Source organism: Muntiacus reevesi, chromosome 12, assembly GCF_963930625.1.
Source record: "Muntiacus reevesi chromosome 12, mMunRee1.1, whole genome shotgun sequence".
NCBI lineage: Eukaryota > Metazoa > Chordata > Mammalia > Artiodactyla > Cervidae > Muntiacus > Muntiacus reevesi.
In genome coordinates, this window is record NC_089260.1 from 19,627,980 (window position 1) to 19,642,394 (window position 14,415).

The 14,415-nt window shown below is 36.0% G+C and overlaps 1 protein-coding gene across 1 annotated transcript in view; it reads left to right on the plus strand.

The window, feature by feature from the left end:
- The window catches only part of FZD6 (frizzled class receptor 6), a 35,319-nt gene extending 23,845 nt beyond the window's left edge, over nt 1–11,474 (plus strand). Inside the window, exons 3-7 of the mRNA XM_065903291.1 lie at nt 458–654; nt 3,179–4,196; nt 6,930–7,078; nt 8,486–8,920; nt 9,954–11,474. Of these exons, the coding sequence (XP_065759363.1) occupies nt 458–654; nt 3,179–4,196; nt 6,930–7,078; nt 8,486–8,920; nt 9,954–10,122 (1,968 nt within the window). The 3' untranslated portion in view covers nt 10,123–11,474. The remainder of the gene's footprint in view (nt 1–457; nt 655–3,178; nt 4,197–6,929; nt 7,079–8,485; nt 8,921–9,953) is intronic.
- The last annotated feature ends 2,941 nt before the right edge of the window (nt 11,475–14,415 follow it).

Here is a 14,415-nt window from a genome sequence, read left to right on the forward strand (position 1 = left end):
CTCCAGAATGCTCACTATAGTGATAGGGTGTTTTAAGATATACTTGCCTGCATGCCCAGTCATGTCTGACTCTTTGCAACCCCATGGACTATCACCCACCAGGCTGCTCTGTTCATGGAATTTTCCAGTCAAGACTACTGGAGTGGGTTGCCATTTCCTCCTCCAGGGAGCATATACTTATAAATTGATTATTTGTATAATTTATTTCATATAGCAATCAACTCATACTTTTGATTTAACCCTAATGTCTGCTTGAAAAATGCATAATTGTATAAATTAATATTCCACTGTGTATGAAGGGTTCTTATGTCTAATCAAACACTTATCTCCTCAGATTTGATTGTATTGAGAGTGAGATTTAAAATTCTTTTGGAGTTTAAGTGAAAAAGTGTATGCTAAAAAATTCTAACCTTCTAACCTGTTTTCTAACCTTCTCTTATTGTTTGTTTTTTAACAGCTGTTTCTTCCTCTTGCAAATCTGGAATGTTCACCAAATGTTGAAACTTTCCTTTGCAAAGCTTTTGTACCAACCTGCACTGAGCAAATTCATGTGGTTCCACCCTGTCGGAAATTTTGTGAGACAGTGTATTCTGATTGCAAGAAATTAATGGACACTTTTGATATTCGATGGCCTGAGGAACTTGAATGTGATAGGTAAATTATGTTTTTAGCTGAAAGCTACTGATATTTTCATATTGGTATTAATTTTCAAGAATGTTAGTGACAAGCTTTCATTATTTGTCAACAACTATTTATTGCACACTTAATATATGTTAGGCACTTGTATATCAGCATTGTACACAGTGGTGAGCAAAACCAGACTTGGTTCTTGTTTCTAGAGAACTTGCAGTGGGGTGGGAGGAATAGAGAGTAATCAAATAAACATAAAATTAAATGCACAATTACACCTGTGTTAATACAACAAGTGAGGGTGCAAAGTTCTGTGAGAATGAATTAAGATGCCTTTGCTCTAAACTGGGGGGAAAAGGGTATTATTATCAATTCATGGACCTTTCTGCATATGTCTTGATTAATTACTTTTGTCTGCTAATCTCTAGACATTGAGAGCTAATAATTTGAAATATTCTACTGACATAATGAGACTTCATATAATAAATCTGGGAACAATGGTGACGGTTCTCTTTTTGTTTCTTTATCCATAGACTAAAGAAACTCTAGAGCCTTTGTGGAGCTCGTACACTTCTGCTAGATGCATAATCACTTTCTAGAACAACTGATAATACATAATAAAAGTGAAAGTGTTCTTACTGTACATCTTAGGAAATCCCCTTCTATGGAAACTTTTCCCCAAACAAGGAATCATATGCAAGAATACTTATTGTAGCATTACTCATAATTTTTTTTAAAGAGAAAAAGTCTGGGGGCTTCCCAGGTGGTCCACCAGTTAAGAATTTGCCTTGCAGTGCAGGGAACACTGGTCCGGGAAGACACTGCATGTCACAGGGCAGCTAAGTCCGTGCTCCACAATTACTGACCCCACACCCTCGAGCCCATGAGCTGCAGCTGCTGAGGCCCATGTGCCCGGAGTCTGTGCTCCGCAGCCAGAGAAGCCATGCAATGAGAAGCCCCCACACCCACGAAGAGTAGCCCTCACTCCCTGAAACTAGGGAAAGCCCTCTCAAGCAATGAGGAACCATCACAGCCAAAAAAATAAGATTTCTTTAAATGAGAAAAAGTGTGAAAGTCCATTGTAAGAATAAGTAAATTGTGATGTACTTACACACTAGAATACTGCCATACAGTTATGAGTGTGGTTGTCCTACATCTGTCAATATAGATAAATCTAAAAGTTATAAGTAAAAAAAAAGTATGATATATATAGCACAGTGTCAAAAAGTTCAAAATCTGTAAAATAATACTGTATAACATTATAGTTGGAAAAAACATAGTAAGGGAGGAGAAATAAAAACTGAACTTGTAGTAATGAATACTTTGGAAGAGAGAGAGAAAAGAGAGTAGGACCAGAAAGGGGTCCCAACTGTATCTGTAATAAAGTAAAACTGATATACTACCTTTTGAAAAAACTAGTAGAAACATCCATGTTTTTATACAGGCATACACTTTATTATTTTCTATTCTTTCTAAGGCATATTTAAAATGCTTTCTCCTTTAAAACTTCCACTAATTTCTTTTTAATTTTTAAATTTTTTGGCCATGTGCTATGTGGGATCTTAGTTCCCCGCAGGGATCAAACCCATGCCCCCTGTGTTGGAAAGGTGAATCTTAATCACTGGACCCACCAGGGAGGTCCTCCACTAATTTCTAAACCATGTAGCTCCTCCAAAATAATTCTGGGTGTGTAGAAACTCAGTGACAAAGTTTTGCACAAAACAGAAATATCACTTGTGTCATTCTGGACTGCCTTGAACAAGGGAGGCAAACAACCATACCGCAACAAAATGGTGATGTGAGTTCAGCTGGTCCTCAGCCTTCCTCTTGGTGCTCTTCTTGCCCTTCTTTATAAACTTAGAAATCACTTGAACTTTGTCTTCTCCACCCAGCAAATGATCTCACTTCAGTCATTTTAATTGTCATCCCTTACTATGTGGCTGATCTACTTTGTTTATGGATGTTAGAAAATAAAAATTCATTTCCCCAAGACTTATATTTCAAAATATTTCAAACAGATAAGTCAGCATCTTTCTGTCTAGAGACTACCAATCAAGATAAATTCTTTCTTAAACACTTAGCCTTGAAATCAGAATTTATTTAACAGTTATTAATTGATTGTTTTCCAAGTAAGGGAGTTTTCATGTTCACTTGCCTGATACTTAATATATATGTTAGTGTATTGGGGCCCCATTAACAACTACAAGTTTTTAGTCAATTTCAAAGCTTCCTCCCCAACTGTAAACCTGTATCTGCTTAAGTTTGTATGTCTCCCCATCAGTTATGAATGCATAAGAAGGGACTTCCCTGGCAGCCCAGTGGTTAAGAGTCCATGCTACCAATAAAGGGGATGCGGGTTCAATCTTAGGGAACTAAGATTCCACATGCCATGTGGCTGGGCCAAAAGATTTTAAAATGATAACAATAATAATAAAAATAATTTTAAAATGAATGCATAAGGAATATTTTATAGTTGTGAAGTATAGCATTAAAACAGTAACTCAAAAAGGTTGGCTTCTTTTATTTATTTATTTTTAAATCTTTACAGATTACAGTACTGTGATGAGTCTGTTCCTGCAACTTTTAACCCACACACAGAGCTTCTTGGTCCTCACAAGAAATCGGAACAAATCCGAAGAGACATTGGATTTTGGTGTCCACGGCATCTTAAGACTTCTGCGGGACAAGGCTATAAGTTTCTGGGAGTTGACCAGTGTGCACCTCCCTGCCCCAACATGTATTTTAAAAGTGATGAGCTAGAGTTTGCCAAAAGTTTTATTGGAATAGTTTCAATATTTTGTCTCTGTGCAACCCTTTTCACATTCCTTACTTTTTTAATTGATGTTAGAAGATTCAGATACCCAGAGCGACCTATTATATATTACTCTGTCTGTTACAGCATTGTATCTCTCATGTACTTTATCGGATTCTTGCTAGGCAATAGCACGGCGTGCAATAAGGCAGATGAGAAGCTGGAACTTGGCGACACAGTTGTTCTAGGCTCTCAAAATAAGGCTTGCACCATTTTGTTCATGTTTTTGTATTTTTTCACCATGGCTGGCACTGTGTGGTGGGTGATGCTTACCATTACTTGGTTCTTAGCTGCTGGCAGAAAATGGAGTTGTGAGGCCATTGAACAAAAAGCAGTGTGGTTTCATGCTGTTGCGTGGGGAATCCCAGGTTTTCTCACCATTATGCTTCTTGCCATGAACAAAGTTGAAGGAGACAACATTAGTGGAGTCTGCTTCGTCGGCCTTTACGACCTGGATGCGTCTCGCTACTTCGTCCTCTTGCCACTGTGCCTTTGCGTGTTTGTCGGGCTGTCTCTTCTCTTAGCTGGCATTATTTCCTTAAATCACGTTCGACAAGTTATACAGCATGATGGCCGGAACCAAGAGAAACTGAAGAAGTTTATGATTCGAATTGGAGTCTTCAGTGGCCTGTATCTTGTGCCATTAGTAACTCTTCTGGGGTGCTATGTCTACGAGCAAGTGAACAGGATTACTTGGGAGATAACTTGGGTCTCTGACCACTGTCGTCAGTACCATATCCCATGTCCTTATCAGGTAAAGGCTATCATTTGTGTTATTTCACAATTTAATTTTAACATGGCATTCCCTGGAAATATCTTTGAATTTGTCATGAAGCTAAAATTAGATTTCAGGTGAGAAAATCCAACAGAGGGAAATGTTCCCTAGGCATCGGTTGAAACTGGGATGAGTGTCTTAAGAGTTGTTTCCTCAAGTTTTAGCTTCAGTTACAAAGATAGTAAAGTGCCTTGTTTAGCTGTTCTTTTAAAAATTAAGTTAGATTGCAAAAGCAGATGAGTGGTAAAATGAAGAATAGAGTCAGAAGAACAGGCTCTTGTCATAGGGAGAAGAAAAGGAACTTTTGCTAAACTGGGAGTAGTTTTTAATTCTTTAGTTGAGAAAACCCTTATTTGGGTTTATAATAAGATGATATGTAATATATAATTTCATATTTTGCGCGTATACACTTTTAAAAACAGAATTTTTGCCTAAACTATCCTGTCATTTGTTATGACAAAAAGCACAATTAAAACAAAACATGATTCATGTGTTTCTGATACTTCTGATTAAAGTTGTGATTTTAAGATTTAAAAGTATCTGAAAATAGAAAATCTCTTAGAGCATTTTAGTTGAGTTTTTAAAATAGAAGCTTTGTTTTTAATAGATTTTATAAATTTTTCTTGAATATCTGTATATGGTACTGATTAATGTTGCTTGTGAGTGCTATGTCATCACAGTGTATCAGATCAAGCAATGTATGAACTGAATCATTTTACGTAGTAATTTATATTCTAGAAAGTTACTGCACTATAACAGTGAAACCTATTTTACATGCTGGTGTGTGGGGATAATGGTTTTACCTGCTTTACAGCCTGTCCATAGTCTGTTATCCATCATCTGTTTTTACTATATAATCAATAAGGAAGTACTCTTAAAGTGATCCTACCGTATTTTGTCCTAGATTGCTCATATTTTTGGCAAACTTGGGGGGAAGGCGACCGTTACATACTGCTAAAAAGTATAAGATACATGATGTTTTAAGATTACGTCTCATGTAAAGAAAAACTGTATTAGAAGATAAAGTGAGAAAATTCTAATCTTATAATGGGAAAGGACTTTATGATATAAAATGCAGGAGCTATGAAAGAAAAGATTGCTAAATTTGACTAAGGAAAATTTTTTTTTCAGATTCTGCATGGCAGAAAACCCCACCATAATCAAAGTCAGGAGACCAACTGGGAAATTTTATTCACACTTCACATCATAATTAAAGGACTAATTTCCTTATTTATAAAGAGGTCCTAAAGATCAATACTGACTCTACGGGCTTCCCTGGTAGCTCAGTCGGTATCTGCCTGCAATGCAGGAGACCCTGGTTCGATTCCTGGGCTGGGAAAATCCACTGGAGAAGGGATAGGCTACCCACCCCAGTATCCTGGGCTTCCCTGGTGGCTCAGAGGATAAAGCATCTGCCTGCAATGCGGGAGACCTGGGTTCCACCCCTGGGTTGGGAAGATCCCCTGGAGAAGGAAATGGCAACCCACTCCAGTATTCTTGCCTGGAGAATCCCGTGGACAGAGGAGCCTGGTGGGCTATAGTCCATCGGGTCGCAAAGAGTCGGACACAACTGAGTGACTTCACTTCACTTCTCTTCATAGATCAATAAGAAAAAAATCAACAATCTGGTATATAAATGACAAAAGGATATGTCAAGAGGTCACAAAAAAGGAAAATAAAACAAGCTATTCTTAACATAAGAAAAATGCAAATTAAAATTATAATAAAATCATATTTCTGCTTATGACATGACAAACGTGGCTTTATAACCACTGTATTGATGAAACTGTGGCAGAATACACGTTCTAGACTTTGCTGCTCGATTAGTTCAACCTTCTGTGGAAAGAATTTTGATAATATCCATTATTTAAAATGCACGTACTCTTTGATCCTGTCCTTCTGGGACTTTATCAACAGATCTGCTCACAGATGTGAGATATTACATATATACAAAGATAGTCACTGTAACATTATTTGCAATGACAGTAGGAAATAACCTGAACATCTATTAGTAGGGGTAGTTGAATAAATTATAGTTCATTCACATAATGGAGCGGCCTTTAAAAAGAATGTTCTACTTACACTGATATAGAATGGTTTCCAAGAAATATTAGTAAGTGTAAAAAGAAAGATATAATGCCTAATGTATAGCATTTTGATATTGTATAACATTCTAAAAATATTTGAAACTTTATACTTGAAAGAAAAGTATGATTTAATTTTTACAAATTTTCACATTTTTTTCATTTTACTGATGCTTACTTTGTTCTCACTAACCTAGTTTTTGTAACATAAACATCAATAGTGCATAAAGACTCTAAGTACTATGCTGTTAAAAATGAGTTTAAATGTATTTTTTTAATAGATTGTAGTTAAGGAAAATAGATAAATATTGAGAGGCACATATTTTGGGAATTATAAGAGGCTGCTATACTTACAGAAAAAAAAATGCCAGATATCAAGCCAAGATGTAAAGACATCCTTCCTAAATGTATTTAATGTGTTTTTCCCTTTCTAGTTATATATTTTGATAAAAGTTCTTTGTTCAGAACTTCTGTGAGGAATGTATTACACTTATATAACTATCCATTATGCCATATCAAACATTTCATAAGACCAGCTGATTTATACTTTTGTTCAAGTTTTGCATTAGCTGTATAGATTTCTCTTTACTGTAAATTTATCACTGAAATTCTTCTTATTTTTTTGCAGGTAAATACAGAAACTCGACCAGAACTGGCTTTATTTATGATAAAATATCTGATGACATTAATTGTTGGCATCTCTGCTGTCTTCTGGGTTGGAAGCAAAAAGACATGCACAGAATGGGCTGGATTTTTTAAACGAAATCGCAAGAAAGAGTAAGCATCTATTGAATTATCTGACATTGTTTTTAAAAGATCAAATACCAAGGAACTATTCAAATCATCACTGTACTGGAGTTTCATTATATTAACTGTGTTTTCAAACTGTAGTCTTTTTTCATTGAGAGAGATGCTTTATTTTAGTATTTGTTACAGTAGTCTTTGACATATACTATTCTATTGAAATATAAATACAAAGTTTATAAAATGTACATTTTCTTTCCATGGCTCATAATATATCCAATATTATTACTGCTATCATTGAATTCATTGTTTTGGGTTCAGCATTGTAAATAATTTTATCCTTTTTTATCAGTGATAAAAGATGAAATGGGCCAAATATCAATATATATTAAGCAACATAGAATATGATTCAAATGTGGTATATGATCATTACCTTTAAATTTTATTACACATAGTACTGACTTAACATGCCACTTATTTGCCTTGTTTAAGATGGTAAAAATTTCAACTTATGGAGTATTCTATAACAACATAGTAGACTTACATTTATGAGTAAATAGTTAATTTTATTATTTACAGATGTTATAAATTATGTACAATTGATGTAATATAGAGTTTTTAAAGTGTTTCCAATTGGTTTGATTAATGGACATTTTTGTGGTAAAAATTTTAGAACCTTTTTACAAATTAATTTTTGAAGTCTGAAGAATTCACTTAACTGGACTTTAATTTCTTTGAACTATTATTATATCTCTATCCCTGGTGGCTCAGATGGTAAAGACTCCACCTGCAATGCGGGAGACCTGGATTGGATCCCTGGGTCGGGAAGATCCCCTGGAGGAGGGCATGGCAACCCACTCCAGTATTCTTGCCTGGAGAATTCCATAAACAGAGGAGCCTGGCAGGCTATAGTTTATGGAGTCGGACACAACTGAGTGACTAAGCACATCCCATATTTATGTGCCCACACTAACTTCAGAATAACTTGCTATAACTTGAATATTAGAAAGAAAACAATTGTATTTAAACAAAGACCATTAATTATATTCTATACTTTCTCTCTCTGGTTTACTTTCATATTTTATATCTTTGTTTATGATACACATACAAATAATCCCCTACTTTATGCCAGTTTGAGTTTTTTTGCCCTCATCTTTTGATTTTGCATATTTATTTTCCTTCTACTATTTATGCTGACAAAAGCCACTGACAGTGTATGCACAAAAGATTTCACTTTGTGGCAATCTACTTATATCTCGTAGTATTTATAATCCTAGATTTTTATAAATAAATTAATAATTTACATTATAATAATGTAAATCATGTAGAATCTAACTTGAATGAATAAGGATTTTTGGCACAAGATGTATGATATGCTTTACGGTTTCTATTATAACACTTCACCTTTATCCAGTAAACTCTGCTTGAATTTTCTTACAGTCCAATCAGTGAAAGTCGAAGAGTGTTACAGGAGTCATGTGAGTTTTTCTTAAAGCACAATTCTAAAGTTAAACACAAAAAGAAGCACTGCAAGCCCAGTTCACATAAACTGAAGGTCATTTCCAAATCCATGGGAACCAGCACGGGAGTGACAGCAAACCATGGTGCTTCTGCAGTAGCAATCACTAACCATGATTACCTAGGACAAGAAACTCTGACCGAAATACAAACTTCACCAGAAACATCAGTGAGAGAGGTGAGAGGGGATGGAGCCAGCACCCCCAAATTAAGAGAACGGGACTGTGAGGAGCCTGCCTCCCCAGCGGCGCCCAGCTCCAGACTCTGCGGGGGACAGACGGACAGCAAAGGCCCAGGCTGGGCAGGCGACGTGAATGACCAGAGCCGTGTGTCTGAAAGTGCGCGGAGTGAAGGAAGGTGAGCTTGGACTCGCTTCTCTTAAATCATATGACTCTTTCAAGTACTGCCTTACACATTTTTCATTAAAGCATAACATTTTCATTTCCAGCATAAAGCTGGAAAGAAAGCATTCTTTGAGATGACAGGTCTATACATTTTTAGTCCAAGTCAGTTTAGGGTTAAGAAGTCTGAATTCTGCCTATAAATGCTCTTTTATAGTTTAATTCTTAGTATTCAGAAGAGCCTTTCATGTATATCATTCAAATAGAAAAGTAATGTTCATTTCTATGGTAATTGTTAAGAGTTGCTTGTGAATTTAGGGAAATGTTTGATTCATGTACAATACAGGCTATTAAGCTTCAATTAGCCCTACATTATAATACTGTCTAAAAGGTATTCGTCATTTTATATGAGTTTGATTATAAAATGTTTTTATTTTCTGAACATGAAAGGATATTGACATTACCTTTAATGAATTTTTCCAAATGATCACAAGTGATCTAAACACAGGTAAGTATTGAGTTAGCCAAAATATTGACAGCTGACTAAGGTCTCAAGGCTGTCTTACCTCATCCTCCCAAACTAGACCAAATGTACCTCCAACAGCTTTTGCATACTAGATTATGTATTATTAGATAAGTGCCTTTATCGTCCCCTAGATTTGTAAACTCCTCAAAGGTGAAGCTGAGGTCATACTCATCTTTGTGCTCCCAGCCTCTTACACAGAGTCTAATCCATGGGGGGGCATCAACAACAGGTTTGCTAAACTAAGGGCAGGAATCCTGTCTTATTCCCCATGAGATACCATGCTTAGCCCGCACAGGGGTGGTGCTTGATGCAGTTTCTGAAGTTAGCAAAAACTGTATTTGAAAATAAATCATTTGTACTTTGAGGTGTTAAGAGTATGCATAAAGAGTTAATTATTTCCTGGTAAAAGTGGTTACTGGTTAGGAGTAAAACTCATGGAAAGAGACATAGCAGTTTTAAGGACATCCCGCATCCTGTCTGTGCTTTGGTGTGCATGTACATCAGCTTTTGTCGTGTTACCTAGGGTAACCCCGAGGAGTGATGCACCCGGAGCTGGCCCAGTACAGAGCAACAGCGTGCAGGCGTCCAGTTCTCCGGAGCCAGGCAGCCTTAAAGGCTCAACGTCACTGCTTGTCCACTCGGCTTCCGGAGCTGGAAAAGAGCAGGGCATTGGCGGTCATTCAGACACTTGAAAACCAGGTCGTCGTGTTACTGAGAAGTGGGTTCCTGCTACACTGGAGGTGACAGTACACTGTCTTGCGAGGATCACTGTTACAGTCTTCTTTTGCACTTAAAGCTACATCGCCTCTTGTTACACTGAAAACAATAGATTCTGAGAATGTGATTCATTTCACACCGAGGTCAATGGCAGCAGTATATCTCCCCAAACGGAAATGTGCAGGTTAATAATATTTTTCAAGTTGTGTGGGAGGAGAGACTGTTAGAGGAATCTTCCTTTTCTATTTATGAAGATTCTCCTGTGTCAAAGGTGTTTTAAGTTGTACTATGCTGTTTCACTTTTACAGTATAAAGTCAAGATTTTTCTTTGCTGAAGTATTTAAAACTTATCTCTATAGCATTTTTATATATTTGAAAATGAATTTTTATGTTTTGAACTTTTTTTTAGAAATCCTCAAGTCTATTCAGATATTTTTATTATGTTATTCCAGTAGCTGATTTTAGCACTATTTTGGTAGCTTTTACATTGAATTTCTAAGAAAATAAGTATTCTTTTGTAGTATAAAAAATAGTTGATACACTGAAATTCATTTATAATGGAAATTCAACTTTAAAAATCTATTTACCTTATCATCTTCAATGTGTGAATTTTATAAAGTCTAGGTGTTTTAGGAATTTCACAGATCTATTATGCAATTGAAATAAGGTGCTTACTGAGTGTCCAATGTTGATAATATTATGCTGCTGACTGATCCTTCTGATTTTTTTAAATGAAATGCTCTGAAGGATTAGTAGATGAATTGTTGCTCTTTTATAAATTAAGCCAAGTGCAAGATGAATTGTTACTGTTTTATAAATTAAGCCAAGTGCAATTGATTCCTTTTTTTAATATATCATGACTACCCGAGATTGTGTTTGTATGACCATTTACAGTTGCTTATACATTTAACTTTTGTTTTTTTAACATTTAGAATACTACAGACTTTTTGCATTTTTGCAGTATCTTTCTCAGACATAATGTAGAATTCATCTGTGCAGCTAAATAGGATTTTGCTGAATATTCAAACATGTGTTAGCAGTATTAGTGCCAAACAAATGGGAAAAAAATATATAGTCCTAATAAACAGAAAATGTATTTCATATAACATACTCTGAAATATTAAAGAATTTTCTTAATTTTATTTTCAATGAATATCTTTCCCTGAACAAAGCTTTCTTATGCTTTTGGTTTTTTCCTCTATTTAACATTCTGTTAAAGTGTAAAAAGAAAATCATCATGTACTGTATGAAAAATGTAAATATTAACTTTGCCACATTTTTTAACTTTGTATACAAAAATTTTGTGTGATCTTTTCAGTAATAAAATGTTCTCTGTATATGAGATTATAGAGTAATCTATGGTTATGCACAGTGTTCCTGGCCCAAGAAGTGGTATAGTTTTTCAGATTGGTGGCTCTATGACTAATAAGCCAGAATAGGCTCTTTTTTACCTGGAGAATCAAAAGACAGTCAAGACTTGTGTTATTTTTTCTTTGTCACAGTTTCTTCTCAAAGTATAATTCTTGTTCAGTCACTGAGTCACATCCTACTCTTTGCAACCCCATGGACTGCAGCATACCAGGCTGTCTTCCACCATCTCCTGGAGTTTGCTCAAGTTCATGTCTATTGAGTTGGTAATGTATAGTATAATTATACATTATATACATTATATAACTGTTTTTGTCATAACTTTTTAAAGCCAAGTGTAGACCTGGGATATGGGATAAAGCAAAGGGAACCCAGGATCCTGCTTTCACTCCTGACAATGAGAAATAAAATAAGATCATCCTGATAACATTAGAAAAATCTAATAAGATCATGTGAAATTGCCAGGTTAAGATTTGGGAGAAGAGAAAGTCACACTGCCAAGCCCAACATTTGGAGCTTCTTTTGCCTAGGAGGCATTTGACAATTCGGAAAAGCTGGCTGAGACATTGAACGGTGCTGTTATCAGCCTCAGACTTTGGAAGATGAGGACAAGGAGAAGGGAGTCAGAATTGTGACCTCAAAGGGATGCATCCTAGGAGTAGGATGAACTATAAGGAAAGCAACCCTGCTTTGTTATCTGGGTGGACTAGAAAAGTCTCTAACCCTGGAATTAGAATAAGATGAGTAACTGTGACCATCAGGCACCAGCAAATGAAGAAGCAAGTGAAACTTTTCTTTGGAGGAAGAAAATGTCATTTTACCTACTCTGTGGATACTTTTTCAAATACAATGTCCATCATATACTCAGACATACTCAGATATGCAAAAACAACACTGAACAAGAATTGGTACAAGCATCAGACAAGAGAAAAATATTGAGAGATACTCCTAATTTGCCAGGCATAGGTTCATTAAACTAATATAATTTAAAAAGAAAACAAAAAAAGACAAAGAACACAGTAGTGAGATACCACTGCACACTTATTAGAATGGTTAAAATCCAAGAAATTGACCACATCAATTCCTGCTGAGGATGGTCTCATTTATTGCTGGTAGGATGCAAAATGCAAAATGGTGTAGGCACTTTAAAAACATTTGGGCAGTTTCTCACACAGCTGAATGTCGTCTTACCATATGATCCAGCAGTCACACTCCTAGGTGTTTAACTGACTTATAAAGATACACTACCCTTGACATGCAGCATAAAACCCTCCACTCCTTCAGTCTCATCAGCACAGAGTGACTTCTTCCGAAAGAATACAATATGGGAATAGGGTGGGGGAAGAATGACTGTTTGAGTGGATAAACTTGACACTCACCACCTCCACCAGGTGAAAGTCAGTATCAGCAGTGCTGAGTCATACTGAGAGCAGGTACCCTTCATGTGATGTGCTGAAAACGGCTCTTGACCTCTGTGATCTTCCTCCCCCAAATTTCTAACTTCCCTCTAGTCATGACTTCTCCAGTCACACAAATCTAGGCAGATGGAGTTTTTACAAAATACCCGAGCAGTAGTACTCCTCAAACCTATCAAGTTCATCAAAAACAGTCTGAAAAACAGTTACGGCCAAGAAGAGCTAAGGAAACATGATGTAATATAGTATCCTAGAAAAGGAAAGCTACATTAGATAAAAACTAACAAAATCCGAATAAACCATGGGCTTTAGTCGTTCAATTCAGTGGAATATTCATTAATTATATATGCAATAAGTTCCTCCCCTCTGCTGGCTCTAGGTCAATGGCATTCCTTTTCATCAGTTGCTGGACATTGTAGATGGATACTTCAATTTTCTTGTTTTTCCTCCCCTTTTGTTCATGTCTGAGTTTTTGTTCTCTAAGAAAACATTTCGAGCTTATCTTCTAAATTCCTGTTGAATTTTTATTTTGGCTATCATTTTTTAATTTCACAGAGCATTTTGTAGTAACTTCCTGTTTTCATGACTCTTTGAAATTATGTATGCCATTTTTGAAATTATGTATGCAATCTTCCTACATTGGAAGATACATAATTTACTTTTTAAAGGTCTTAGAAATTATATTAATGTTGAATTTTTATTTTGTAACAGATGACTTATTAAAGTCCTTTAGGCCCTAATAATTTTGTAGTTGATTTTTCCTGGATTTTCTAGGTAAGTGAGCTTTTCTTCCCAAATAATGATAATTTCATTTCTCACCTTTTAACTAACTTGATCTTGAAGCCAGTAATTATTAATAGTGAATAGTAGCAGGTATTCTTGTTTATTTTATTGAAAATGCCTATAGATAACAATGTTGGCATTTGATATAAGATAGGTATTTTTAACAATAAAAAAATCTGTTCCATTTGACAATTATTTTTTAGTTGGCAGTAGAGTTGGATTTTATCAAATGCCTTTTGCTACCAGTGTTAGTCAAGGGGGCTAATTGCTGTCACAATCCTCAGCATTTTAGTAGCTCATACATAGAAAATAGGTAACTAATAAGGACCTACTGACAGCACAGGGAACTTTACTCAGTACTCTGTAAATGCCTATATGGGAAGAGAGTCTAAAAAGCGAGTGCTGAGTCACTTCAGTCGTGTCCGACTCTCTGCGACCCTGTGGACTGTAGCCCGCCAGACTCCTCTGTCCATGGGGAGTGGGTATATGTATAAATGATTCACTTGGCTGTATACCTGAAACTAACACAACACTGTAAATCAACTATACTCCAATGATTTTTCTTTTAAATTTAGCATTTTAAATTCTGTTACCACGCTTCCCTGGTGGCTCAGACGGTAAAGCGTCTGCCTGCAATGTGGGAGACCTGGGCTGGGAAGATCCCCTGGAGAAGGAGATGGCAACCCACTCCAGTATTCTTGC